Raw genomic sequence first — 13,378 nt, forward strand, 5'->3', positions numbered from 1 at the left:
TGTAAATGAACTAAGGGTAAAATGCCTTTGAAATAAAGGTTATGATTTCAAAATATTATATATTTATATGATACGATTGAACAGATAATATTTTTATAAATTTTTATTCAGATTTTACTCATTTGGACCTTTAACTTGACATCTAACTTTGGGGTGAAATTTGCATTTCTCTTAGGTTGAACCATATGAAATTGCCATTCTTGTTAGGTTAGAAATGATCAAATAGAGACATTGTGATTTTTTTCTTAGAATTACTATGGTTCTCATATGATTTAACTATATTTAAAGTCTATTCTCAATAGCAGAAACCTATGAATATCTTGATTTTAAACAATAGAGTTATCAACCTCTAAAGCCATAATCTGTTCCTATAAATCAGATGTCCTGTGTGAAAGTGCTGACTGGGAGCCTATTTGCCTTTACTTTAAGTGGGAAAAAATTGCAGTATCAATTATCAACCCAAACTTCCTAATTTCAGAAGTATAACTGATACTATAAATCACCTATATATAAGTACAATACTGTCATTTAACAAACAATAAACAAGGTTAACAGATCAGTTTTATGTGCAGTATTTTTTTCTTTATAATGACTTTTTTGTCCATCCCCAGTGTTTTGTGTTTTTTTGTTTTTTTAATATTATCTTAAATATTTTCATACTCATTCAACACTAGGCAAAAGAAAGACTAAGTAAACATGAGAGGCTTTGGAAATACATTTCAAGATAAGCACACATTGTCAGAAAATGGCTCACACTGAGTATGATGCAAGCATTATTCTGTGCCTACATTTTGATCTTTGGCATGCTTTTTTATGTTCTGACTATCAATTATATTTGGAATGTAACTCAGAACTTTTCTTGCACACTATATTGTTTAAAATGTGAATTTTGTCTTGGCATGTGCAAATATAATTCTTTTCCTGTATAAACATTGGCCAAAATAACTTGCATTGAGATATAAGTTTTATGAAATTCGGATATTAAAGACCTAGAGGTCTCCTACTGGGAAAATGATTGGGGAGAAGTTGTACTTCCAAAATTCTTGGCAAGTATTTTTTACTTCACTCTAACAGATGACGTTTTGTACACTGTAACTTATCTTTACAAGTAGATTGAAATAAAGTTGAAAACTTTAAAATGTCTCTAGATTTTTAAGTATTAAAAAATTATAGTTTTAAAACTATAACATAATTTATATAATGTTGATTTTATAAGGTAGTGTGAACTTAACAGTTTTCAAATCTGACTCCTATTTTCTATTAATATGACATGACTTAAAGATGGATAGGGGCTTCTGTTCAAAATAGTACTATAAAGTTCATTATTGGCATCTTTCTGCTTCAGGTACGTAAAAGAAAACAAAAAAGGCATAGCTGAGCTTAAGAACAAGATATCACTACAGAGAAGAAATGGACTAGAAATACTAAGGGGTGAGCAGGCAATTTGACTGGAGGATGGTAGTGGCACTAAAAAAAAAGAATCAGATCACTGAAGACAAAGACATGTGGCTCCTCTTTAAAGACACCAATAAAAAATTGCTGCTGATTTGCTCTCTGGAGCTAGGTTTATAGGAAATTTTCCTCCAAAGGACGCAGTCCATTGCAATAAAGGCTTTTTCTATTCTCATTGGTCAGATGTGTCAAACTTTTAGAAATCACCTAGAGTCAAAGAATCATAAAATTAGAAAATAGTTTGAATTGAACAATAACAGTACTACATATAAAAATTTGTAAGATGCTGCTAAAGCCATTCTTGGAAAGAAATGTGTAGCTTTAATTGCTTATGAGGAAAACATGATAATGACGAATGAGCTAAGCATTTATCTTAAGAATTTAAGGGGGGGAAAACATCAAAATACACCCAAAGTAAGTTGAAAGAAATACTAATGAGCAGTAATTTAGTATTTAATAACACAATAAAAGGGTTCAACAAAACCACATATATTCTTGGAAAAATAAAATCGACAAATCTTATGTGACATTTATCAAGGAAAAAGTTGAAAAATTTTAAATGAAAAGTAATTATCATTACAGGTGCCATGGACAGTCAACATAATTAAGAGCAACTTTATGTCCAAAATGAAAATTTGTATAAATCTAGAAAAATAAAATTATCAAAAACAATCAAGAATAGAAAATTACAACAATCCCACAATTATTAAGGAAATTGAATTTTCTCACAAAACTCTATGCCAAGATGGTTTTAACCAGTTCCTACCAAACACTCAAGGTTCAACTAATTCTAATTTTACACTAACTATTCCAGAATAAGTCTAGTATGAGAAAGGAAAACTGCTGGCCAGTATTACTTTTGGTCAATGATGTAAAAATTCAAAACAGAGTAATTCAGTGCAATTCCAGTCAAAATCCTAACAGGTGGGTTTTTTAAAATTTTTTATTTGAGTTTTGGAACTTGACAAACTGATTCTAAAATTTATACAGATATGCAAAAGGCTAAGAATATTAAACTCTTAAAGAACAATAAAGCAGGAAGTCTTATTTTACCAGATAGCAAGACTTATTGCAAAGTTTTAATAATAATTAAGACACTGTAATTTTGGTTCAAGGATATAGAAGTAGGCTCATGCATGTATGCTTGAAATTTGATAGTGACACTGGAACCATTTTATTTTCCATAGGGGAAAAATGGAAATTGGCTTAATACACACAAAGATCAAAATGACAATGTGTTACAGTCTTGAATGTAAAAAAGGCTTTGTAAAACTTTAGAAGAAAATGTAAGAAACTATCTTAATGACGAGTCTTGGGAAGAATTTTATGATATAAAAGGCTATAATTGAGAAATATATATTTGACTACACTAAACTTAAGAACTTCAGGTCATCAAAAATACACCATAACGAAACTGAAAAGATAAGCCACAATTTTGGAGAAAATACTTGCAACATATGTATAGCAAAAGATTAATACCAAGACTGTATAGAGAATTTCTCTAGAAGTAGGAAAAAGAAACACACGAAAAGCTTGAATGGCTAGCAAACATGAAAATAGGCACAACTTCATTGAGTGAGAGAAGTTAGAACCACATTAAATCTGACAGATATTATGGATGTGAAGTAATTGTTAGTGTGATTACAAATAATTACAGGGAAAGTTAGTGTAGAATACACTGTAGCACTAACTAGAAAAGTTATTTATCTGTGTATTCTAATTATATCCCGAGAAATTCTTGCGTATTTGTATCAGTACACAAATATGAGAATGCCAACAGCATTATTGTTCCAAATAGCAAAAACATAACAAATGTCCATCAACAGAAGAATAGATAAATTTTGCCATATTCATATGTAGCGAAAATGAGTGAGCTATAGATATACATAACAAGTATCTCAGAAAAAAATAGTCTTAAAAGTAGTGTCAATCCATTTATATACAGTTTAAAGATAGGCAAACTTTAGATTTTTGTGTGTCTTGCATTTATAAATGTAAAACTGTAAAGAAAAGCCATGATATGATTATCTCAAATAACAAGATAGCGATAGTCCCTTCTGGTGGAAGGAGAAAGGAGAGGGAGAGATTCACTTAAGGAGGGGGACATATGGTGTTTCAAAGATATTGATTCTTGGCTGGTGGTGGATACACAGGTGTTTGCTCTATTAATATTTTTAAACATAAAAGCTTATATCAGGGATCCCCAACTCCTGGGCTATGGACCAATACCAGTCTGTGGCCTGTCAGGAACTGGGCCACACAGCGGGAGATGAGCGGCAGGCAAGTGAGCGAAGGTTCATCTGTATTTGCAGCTGCTGCCCAGCGCTAGCATCACCTCCTTTGCTCCACCTCACATCATCAGGCTTTAAATTCTCATAGGAGCACTGGTCCCTGGTGCCAAAGGGTTGAGAACCGCTTGTCTATGTAATATAATTCACAAAGTAAATGGGAAATCAGAGTCAAAGGGCGGCAGGGGGAAGGAGGGGTGTTTTGAGAATGATGTACAGAAATTTTCTCAAACCAGAGAAATGGCATGGTATTTAGAGAGCCATGTGGGAAGATTGTCTCAAGTTCTAAGGAAAGATGTTTCCAATCCTGATTTGTCCCTAAGCTGTACGTCTGTATCTGTAGTTGTCTTGTTAACACCAGTGCATGATTCCTAGTAACAACTAAGACTTAGGATAAAATATCTCATTTCTCTGCCACCAGTGTCATCATTTTCCCATCATCCAGGCTCAGACCTTTCCTATTATACCTATGTTATCACTAAACCAATGACTTTTTCCTTTGAAAAATCTCGTATTTCTGTCCCTCTTTTTATTTTATTATTTAACATCCTTGTTAATGGGTGCTTTTTGACTTTTGAAAAAAGTCAAATTGTAAATTTTTATACTCAATGAGGTATTTGAGTATATCTTAATTAAACCATATATAAAACAATTTAAAAAGGTTTAAAAGCATACTGGGAAAAGTCAGGCTTAATTGTTTTAGAGACATCTTTTGATAAAATCATAAAAATTCTATGGTGCATAGGTACTATACAGGTATTTCTAGTAATCTGATCCACTGGCAAAAAGCAAACACTTAAGACTTCATTCATTTAGCTCCAGGCTTTTTATTCATTATTTATTGTTGGATTTTCATATTTATATATTTACTTATTCTTAAATGAGTAAACCTGGACCATCGTCAAGGCAAGCCAACATTTTCTTCATCCTGCCCTACTAATCTTCCAGAGTTCAGGCTTAACTGGTGGATCAGCTGCTTTTTGACTGCTGCTTGTGGCTTAAGGCTTTCTGGATGTCTGCATTGCTGTTGAAGTTGTGGAGGTACCAATGTTGAAAAGACTGCTGATACTGTATGTTATCACTTTGATTTTCTTTATCCTCTTCATTGCTAATCTCTGTGCTATTTTTGAAGTTACGGTCTCTGTGAAATTGTGACCTATGGTCTTAGATTTTGTCCCACTGGTTTGCCTTTTTTCACACATCTAGTTGGAATATTGTGGTAGATGTCTCACAGTAGGTGGTGTTGGTCTTGCCTTTTGTAACAGGCACTTGCTTTCCTCATTCTCATTATTATGTAATTCTGTTGGTAATTGCATAGAAATCCTAGATTGCGATGGTGATCAGCAGGGAACTCTTGTCTCTGGGGTTCACTCTTCACTTCTACCAATTAAACTCAACCTCTCTTTTTCATATCCTGTGGCAACCATCTAGATGTACGGCTTGGATCTCCCTTTAAGTAAGAACTTCTTCAGCTCTAGGGAGTGCATTTAGCTGATAACTTCCAGCAGTTAATACCTTCAGAAGGCTCCATAGCTTTTGAATTAAGGCCTTGCTTTTCCTGAGAAACCTCCAGCCAGTGACTGAATACAGTGTGGGCGCTATGGTATTGCCACTTTGGCCCAGTATGGGACTCTTCGAATCAGCAATCTTTGCTCTGGAGCTCCTAGCTGGGTTGGCCAACACTTTGTCAGATCAGGTCTGAGGCTTTCTCTGCTCAATCCTGCTTTTTTATCTGTTGATAATTGCATGGAAACCCCTATCTGTACACCTTTCTTCAGCAACCTCATACCCCTCTCCTTTACAGGTTTCAGATCTGCATAGTTTCCTCCTCCTCTTATCTTTTACAATAAACCTTTTGTCCTCTGGTCTCAACATCTGCTTCTCAGAAGACCCAGCTGATACATAGCACTTGTACTGGTTATTTACCTGATTTCTGTCCAAATCAAATTGTAGAGGGGATTATTTAATTTCTTTTTTTAAGTCCTTCCTTTGAAGTCTCCTAGTATTTTCCATCTCATAATTCCCTCCACTCCCAACACCTGCCTCTCCTCTAATGTTCACTTATCTCAGTAAATGACACCACTATTTACTGAGTTGCTTTTATATTTGTCTTTCACATTTCAGTCCTTCTGGACTCATATAGACTCTTCTAGAACTTTTGGGGGAGGGAAGAGAGAGTGTTGTGTGACAGATCAATCAGTAAAATGGAGAGTTACCATAGTCAAGGATGAATGAGATCACAGAGGTAGTGAGTGGTCAGATCATGTAGGGTTTTATAATAAGTCATTAAAAGGCCATTGGAAGGACGTGGGCTTTTTACTCTTGTGTGAGATGGGGAGCCACTAAAAGGTTTTGATAAAAAGAGCAATATAATCTTAGTTTTTACCAGGAATGTGTAGACTGTTGTATGGCAAATATACAGAGGGCAGATAGGGTAGAAAAGCAAGGAGACTAGTGGGAGAAAATTGCAGTTACCTAGAATCAAGGCATTGGTGGCTTGCACCAAGGTGACTACAGTGGAATGATAAGAAATGACTCTTATCTGAGCTGCCTGGGGGGTTCTGGTGTACAGTGAGAGTTGAGAATCTGTGCTATAATTTATACATTTTTACAGGGGTGTTTGCAATTTAAGCTACTTGGGTTGCAATTTAAGCTACATGGGCTTCTTTTTCATCAGCTTAACATAGGGGAGCAGAAAAGTGTAATGGTAATAGCAGCTTTAGTATCTGCCCAAGGTTCAATCTGTACTGTTTATTAGCTGTGTCACCTTGAGCTTCAGTTTCCTCATTTTATTTTATTTATTTTTAAATTTTTTAGGAGAGACAACCCTTGGTTGACCTCACGGATTGCAAGGACCTTGTCAGTTTACAATCCCTTATTTTATTTTAAGCCTACAGCACCTGGTCTTTCTAGGTGGTCTCCCATCCAAGTACTAACCAGGCCCGACTCTGCTTAGTTAGCTTCCGAGAGCAGACGGGATCAGGCTTGTTCAGGGTAGCATGGCCGTAGCCCGTTTCTTCATTTTAAAAATGGATGTATATACTTCATAAATATATATTTTTATATTAAATAAACTAGTGTAGATTAAATGGGCCAGTCTCTGACATATACATGCTTAGAAAGTAGTAGCTTACAGAAAGATCTGGCCTATCGGATTGGTAAAAAAATCTTAAATTAATGCTCAGTTTCCACAAAGGTGTGGAAGAATACGTCCCATAATGATGGGAAGGTAAAAGGAGAACAGTTTTCGAATATCGAAATTTCAGTTTCTTTGATTTATTAATTCTCCTCCTAGAAATTGTATTTGTGAAAACATTTACACCTATGTACAGGTAGGTAATGAGTGCAATGAGTACATCTTTTAATGGCAAACAGTCGGAAACAATTTAAATTACTCTTAGTAAAGGAATAATTAAATTGTGATGCATTCCTTTTATGGAATGCTATGCAGTTGTTAATATATCGGTTGTTAAAATTAATGTGTTGGTTTGTCATGGAAAGATTGCCAGTATATATTTTAGTTTTTTGTATTTATTCTTTTTTATTAAATTTATTGGGGTGGCATTAGTTAATAAAATTATATAGACTCCAAGTGTACAATTCAATAATACGTTTGTATTTTGCATTGTGTTCACCACCCAAAGTTAAATTTCCTTCCATCATATGTTTTACCCCCTTTACCCTTATCTACCCACCCCTTTCCCTCTGGTAATCACTAAATTGTTATCTGTCTATGAGTTTTTGTTTTGTTCATTTGTTGCTTTCAATTTTATATCCCACATATAAGTGAAATCATATGGTTCTAAATTTTTTCTGTCTGATTTATTTCACTTAGCATGATAATCACAAGATCCATCCATGTTGTTGCAAATGACATTATTTCATCTTTTCTTATGGCTGAGTAATAGTCCATTTTATATATGTATCATATCTTTATCCAATCACCTGTTGAGGGCACTTCCATCTTTTCCATATCTTGGCCACTGTGAATAATGCTGCAATGAACAGATGTGTATATGATACATGTTTCTGAATTTTTGGGGTAGATACCCAGAAGAGGGATTGCTGGATCATGTGGTAATTCTATTCTTAATATTTTGAGGAACTTCTACACTGTTTTACATAGTGACCATACCAATTTACATTCCCACCAGCAGTGTATGAGGGTTCCTTTTTCCCTGCAACCACTCCAACACTTATTACTTGTATTGTTAATGATAGCCATTCTAACAGGTGTGAGGATGTATCTCATTGTAGTTTTTGTTTGTGTCATAAGATAATTTTATTTAAACATGCATCCTACCGTTCTCATTGTGGTTTTGATTTGCATTTCCCTAATAGCTAGTGAAGGTGAGCATCTTCTTATATGTCTTTTGGCCATTTGCACGTTTACATGGGAGAAGTATTTGTTCAGCTTCTCTGCCCATTTTTTAATGGGATGATTTGTTTGTTGTTGTTGTTGAGTTGTATAAGTTCTTTATATATTTTGGATATTAGCCCCTTATCGGAGGCATTCTTCGCAAATATCTTCTCCCATTCAATTGATTGCCTCTTTGTTTTGTTTCTTTTGCTATGCAGAACCTTTTTAGTTAGATGTAGGTTCATTCATTTATTTTTGCCTTTTGCTTTTACTTGCCTTGCCTTTGAGGTCAAAATTATAAAATCTCTCTAAATCCAAGGTCCATGTGTTTAGTGCCTGTTTTCTTCTATGCAATTTGTTTCAGGTCTTATATTTGGATCTTTGATCCATTTTGAGTTAATTTTGGTGTGTGGCGACAGCAGTTTAGTTTCACTCTTTTGCTGTGGCTCCCCAGTTTTCCCAGCACCATTCATTGAAGAGGCTTTCTTTTCTCCATTGTATATTTTTGGCTCCTTTGTTGAAAATTATTTGCCTATTTCTGGATTCTCAATTCCGTTCTCTTGGTCTGTGTGTCTGTTTTTTTGCCAATATCATGCTATTTTGATTATTGTCGCTTTGTAGTATGATTTGTTATCAGGCAGTGTGATACCTCCAGCCTATTTTAATTTTTTTAAAAACACCGATCTATCACTTGAGAGTACTTTTATTTTTAATGCTTGAATTTTTGAAACAAGATTATATTAATTTATTACTTCAGATTTTTATATGCACCCATATGGGAAAGATACTGATTAACAGTAATTTCATGCATAACTACTTATAAAATTCTTAGTGTCCATATTGTCTTTAAAGATATTGTATCTCTTCTTATAGTAACATTGTTTTATGTACTATATATCCAAGGTTGTTTTTTTTTTCTTAAGAGCTACAAATTATCATAAGGTAAATTATAGATGTCCCAAGGACTTCATTCCGAGACTACAGATGAAAATTCTGTATGTTCATTTTATTAGATAATATGAAGGTGTAGATACGTAACAAATATTTCTATCCTTACTTGACTAGTAATCAAATAATTGGGTAATATGAAAACATGAAATATGTAAATTGTATGTATACATATGTATATATGTGTGTATTTATGTACATATGCATATATACATGTGGTGTGCGTATGTGTGTGTATGTGTATGCGCAGTTGACCCTTGGACAACGTGACTTCAAACTGCATGGGTCCATCTATATATGGATTTTTTTTACTAAATACCTGTACTGTTTTCGATCTGCTATTGGGAGTCCACAGATGGAGAGAGAGCCAACTGTATGCCTTTACCCCATTTTATATAGGGAACTTGAGCACCTGCAGATTTTTGTATTCATGGCAGATCTTGAAACCAATCCTCTGCAGGTACCAAGGAACAACTAAGTTTTGGGGGAGTCGGAAGTTATACGCAGATTTTCAACTATGCGGGAGTCAGTGCCCCCGAACCCCACATTTTACAGGGGTCAACTGTATACACACAACATACACACATAACCTATTGATCTGCTTCTAGGAATTTGTTCCTAAAAAATAATCTAGCAAGTACATAATGACAAATATGCAATAGTAGTATTTATTACAGTGTTTATAATAATAAAATATTGCACATAATCTTAATGACCATCAATAGGTTTTAAATAAGTTATGACATATTACAATGGCATATTATGTAAGAATTAAAAATAATTACTTAGATTTATAGTTACTAACAGGTAAGATCCACAATCTGTTAAAAGAGGGAAAACAAGTTTAATACATTATATAGACTGTCCTCTCTACAGATGATAAATACTAGAGTCATCAGAGAAAGTAAGGATTTCATATGCAATATGCAGAAAAAGAACATTTTAGATTAACATCTCCAAACCTTTTTGCACTCAGATTCTTTTTCTAAAAATTTTAAATTAATATTATTAATTTGTATAGTATATGATCATGACTTTTAAATAAAAAGTATGTTATAACAGTATAGTATTAAAAATTGCCTTATGAATTTTTGTTCTGTGTTCTGGAGTCATTGTTGGCTCATAATAAGGAAACTTTCTAATGACTATAACTGTTCAGCGGTCTTAAAAATTTCAGGTATTCCATGTGATCATGTAACCATTTATCATGTATACTGGAAATAAACTTTAAGTATAATCCAGTTTCTTGGGTTCCTGGTCTTGACCTGTAGCAAATCGATTTATGGTGCCATGGACAAAGTTTATTGCCTAATCCTGAGAGTCTGTAGCAGTCTCTTGTAAGAAAAGTAGTATAGTAGTCTTTTAATAGTTTGTGAATTATAAAATTGTATTTGACAGAGTTTAGGCATTCCATAATTCACGGCATTTTAAAAATTATATTTTATTACCATTTAGGCCGAATACATCAAGCAATGGTAACATCTTTAAATGAAGATAATGAAAGCGTGACTGTTGAATGGATAGAAAATGGAGATACAAAAGGCAAAGAGGTATGATCATTAGGTTAAATTTTTATTTCTAGTCCTGCTATCAAATTTTTTAATATAAAACAAAACAAAAGTATATAATTTTCATATAGTACATGTATTCTTTATCATTCTTTTAAAATCTTTCAAACGATTAAAAAATTTCACTCAAAGAAAGAGGAGAGATTTCTCCTTATGTGTATCTTATGTGATTGGACGTATAATCAAGACCACAAAATTAACCTTAAGAGATATTTTTTAAATGTGTGGGTTATAATTCTAGATAATCTAATTTTTAAAGCAATACCATTCTTTAGGCTAAAATTATTTAACATTTATTCTCTCTGTGTAAATTTATTTGAAAAAGTAAAAGGTTTGTCTAAGTACACTCAAAATGCATGCGGTTTTTAAAACAGATTGACTTGGAGAGCATCTTTTCACTTAACCCTGACCTTGTACCTGATGAAGAAATTGAACCCAGTCCAGAAACACCTCCACCTCCAACATCCTCAGCCAAAGTAAACAAAATTGTAAAGGTTAGTGATGAAAATTCAGAGAATGAATGTGTGTGTATGTGCTCACACACGCTGCTTTGAAATTGGCAGGCTGTGGGAATATGTTTTAAGTATTAGTTGCTTTGTTAAAAAAAAAAAAATTCTTTCTGCCATCCGTATGCATGTATATACATATATACTTTCAAGGATTGAGGTTGTCTAATGCACAGTTATGACAATCATTAAATAACGTCCTAGAAATTCCTTGCCTGATTAGGATTTTTCCTAACACGAATAGCTTTTCAGGAGATATGGGTCAAAACAGTTGCTTGTTAGTGTTTGTTGAATGAATACAAATGACTTCGATAAAGAAAGAATGACTTTATTATTCATAATAATGTTTCATTCCAATAGTCTTTTGAAATAGTAATTCTGCTAATTTTATGTTTATTAAAGAAGGGAAATAATGGAGTATAGTTTAACTATTTCTGTATTGTCTGTGAAGATAAACTTTAAAACCATGCTATATCCTCCCTAACAGTTTTATCTTTATAAAAAAATAAAAGGCATGCTATTTTTATATTAAAAGATAATTCCTTTGCATTTCTATTAAAACTTCTGACTGTTAAAACTTTGTATCAAAATACAACTGTTTTTAAGCTAGACAGCCCCTGAAAATTGTTGAATCTGCAATTTGTGTTCAATTCAACAAGCATTTGTTGATTTTTCTACATTCTTGATTTTATCACTTACAAATATGAATATGACATAACTCTAACCCTATAGGAACTCAACTATTTTGCAGGGAAGACATCCAAATATAATATGATAGAAGCTTAGCAATATCAACAGAACCTTCTACTTTTTAAGCCATGCATATGAACATAAGGCAGATTTTCAAGTTATATAATTTCAGCATATTGAAAGTCACTGCTTTGGGGTCATTAATTACCATTTGTAAAAGGACTATTTTTCATATTTGGCTTCACAGGCTGAAGGATCTTCATAGTTTATCCTTTTGGGTATGTCATTAGCAACCTTTTTTTGTAGCGCATTAGAATCACCTGGAGAATTTAAAATACTGATTCCTAGGCCTGCTCCCAGAGATGGTTTATTTTATCTAAAAGAAGGCCCTAACATCAGTACCTTTTTACTAGTACCCATCTCATTTGAATGTGCAGTTAGAGTTGAAAAATACTGCACTATTTGGTATCTTTTTTCCCTAGGTGAATAAAATGAAGTCTTGGTATATAAATAATAGGACCAAATATTTGCTGCCCTAATCTATGCAGTCTTTGAAAGTCTAATGAAACCTTTTAGTATAACTGGCAGTGTGCATCTCATAATATTTTGATGTTTCAGCTTAACAATGGGATGTAAGTTGTCTAAAACTAGTATTTTATTAATTACCCCCTGATACTCAAAATGAAACGTATTACATAGTTGTGGCAGAATGGCATAATGATTAGAAGTGCACTTTAGTGAAATTACTCAACATCTCTTTACTTCAGTTTCCTCATCTGTGAAACCAGAATAGCAATAATAGTGACTTCATAGGGTTGTTGTGAAGATTAAATGAATTAATACATACAAAGCCCTTAGAGCAGTACCTGGCTCACATTAATTCCTGAATAATTTTTTTGGGTGGAGAATATTCGTATAAAGAAACTTGAATATTGAAAGCATTAGTCGTGATTCATTAGAAGATCGTTCATACTTTTTCTTCACTTAGTTTTATATTATTGTATGTCAGCCTACTTTTTTTAATTAAAGGAAGCTGATTATGAGGAGTAAAATGAGTATTTTCTCTTACAGAATCGACGGACTGTGGCTTCTATTAAGAATGACCCTCCTCCAAGAGATAATAGAGGTGAAGCAAATATTTATCTATTAATTTTGCCTACTGACTTCTTAGTATGGCCTTGACAAGATAAATTAAAAGTAAATATTATCCTTGACATTATTATTTATTTAAACATTATGTAGCTAATTTTAAGATTGGTGTCTTCTTGATTTTTTAACACAATAATATTGACAATATAAAAAACGATTTCTAAAGGTATGTGATGAATGTGAAACTCTGATCTATGCAATTTTTGATTCATTTCATTTACCCAGTAAGTTTTCAGATTTGAGGAGAGTATTTTGAGAAAGAAAGGAATGAGGAAGTAGTCACTTGATTGATTCCACAAAAGTAAATTTAATCATCATGACATTTTACATAATTTTCTAGCTAATAAGCTTCCCAGAAAGTGTCATGAGTAACTTAGGAGTCAGCTTAAAAAAAAAAAAAAAATCAACATGTATAAA

The 13,378-nt window shown here is 33.2% G+C and overlaps 1 protein-coding gene and 1 pseudogene across 3 annotated transcripts in view; one reads left to right on the forward strand and one right to left on the reverse strand.

Moving 5' to 3' along the window:
* The window catches only part of KIF2A (kinesin family member 2A), a 61,927-nt gene that overhangs the window by 22,358 nt on the left and 26,191 nt on the right, over positions 1-13,378 (forward strand). For all 3 annotated transcript variants that reach the window (XM_006906055.3, XM_006906053.2, XM_006906054.2), the window contains exons 2-4: positions 10,504-10,598; positions 10,991-11,110; positions 12,884-12,938. In XM_006906055.3, coding sequence (XP_006906117.1) covers positions 10,504-10,598; positions 10,991-11,110; positions 12,884-12,938 — 270 coding nt within the window. The remainder of the gene's footprint in view (positions 1-10,503; positions 10,599-10,990; positions 11,111-12,883; positions 12,939-13,378) is intronic.
* Positions 6,629-6,751, reverse strand: LOC112472704 (annotated as a pseudogene).

The sequence above is a fragment of the Pteropus alecto genome, unplaced genomic scaffold (genome assembly GCF_000325575.1).
Source record: "Pteropus alecto unplaced genomic scaffold, ASM32557v1 scaffold70, whole genome shotgun sequence".
NCBI lineage: Eukaryota > Metazoa > Chordata > Mammalia > Chiroptera > Pteropodidae > Pteropus > Pteropus alecto.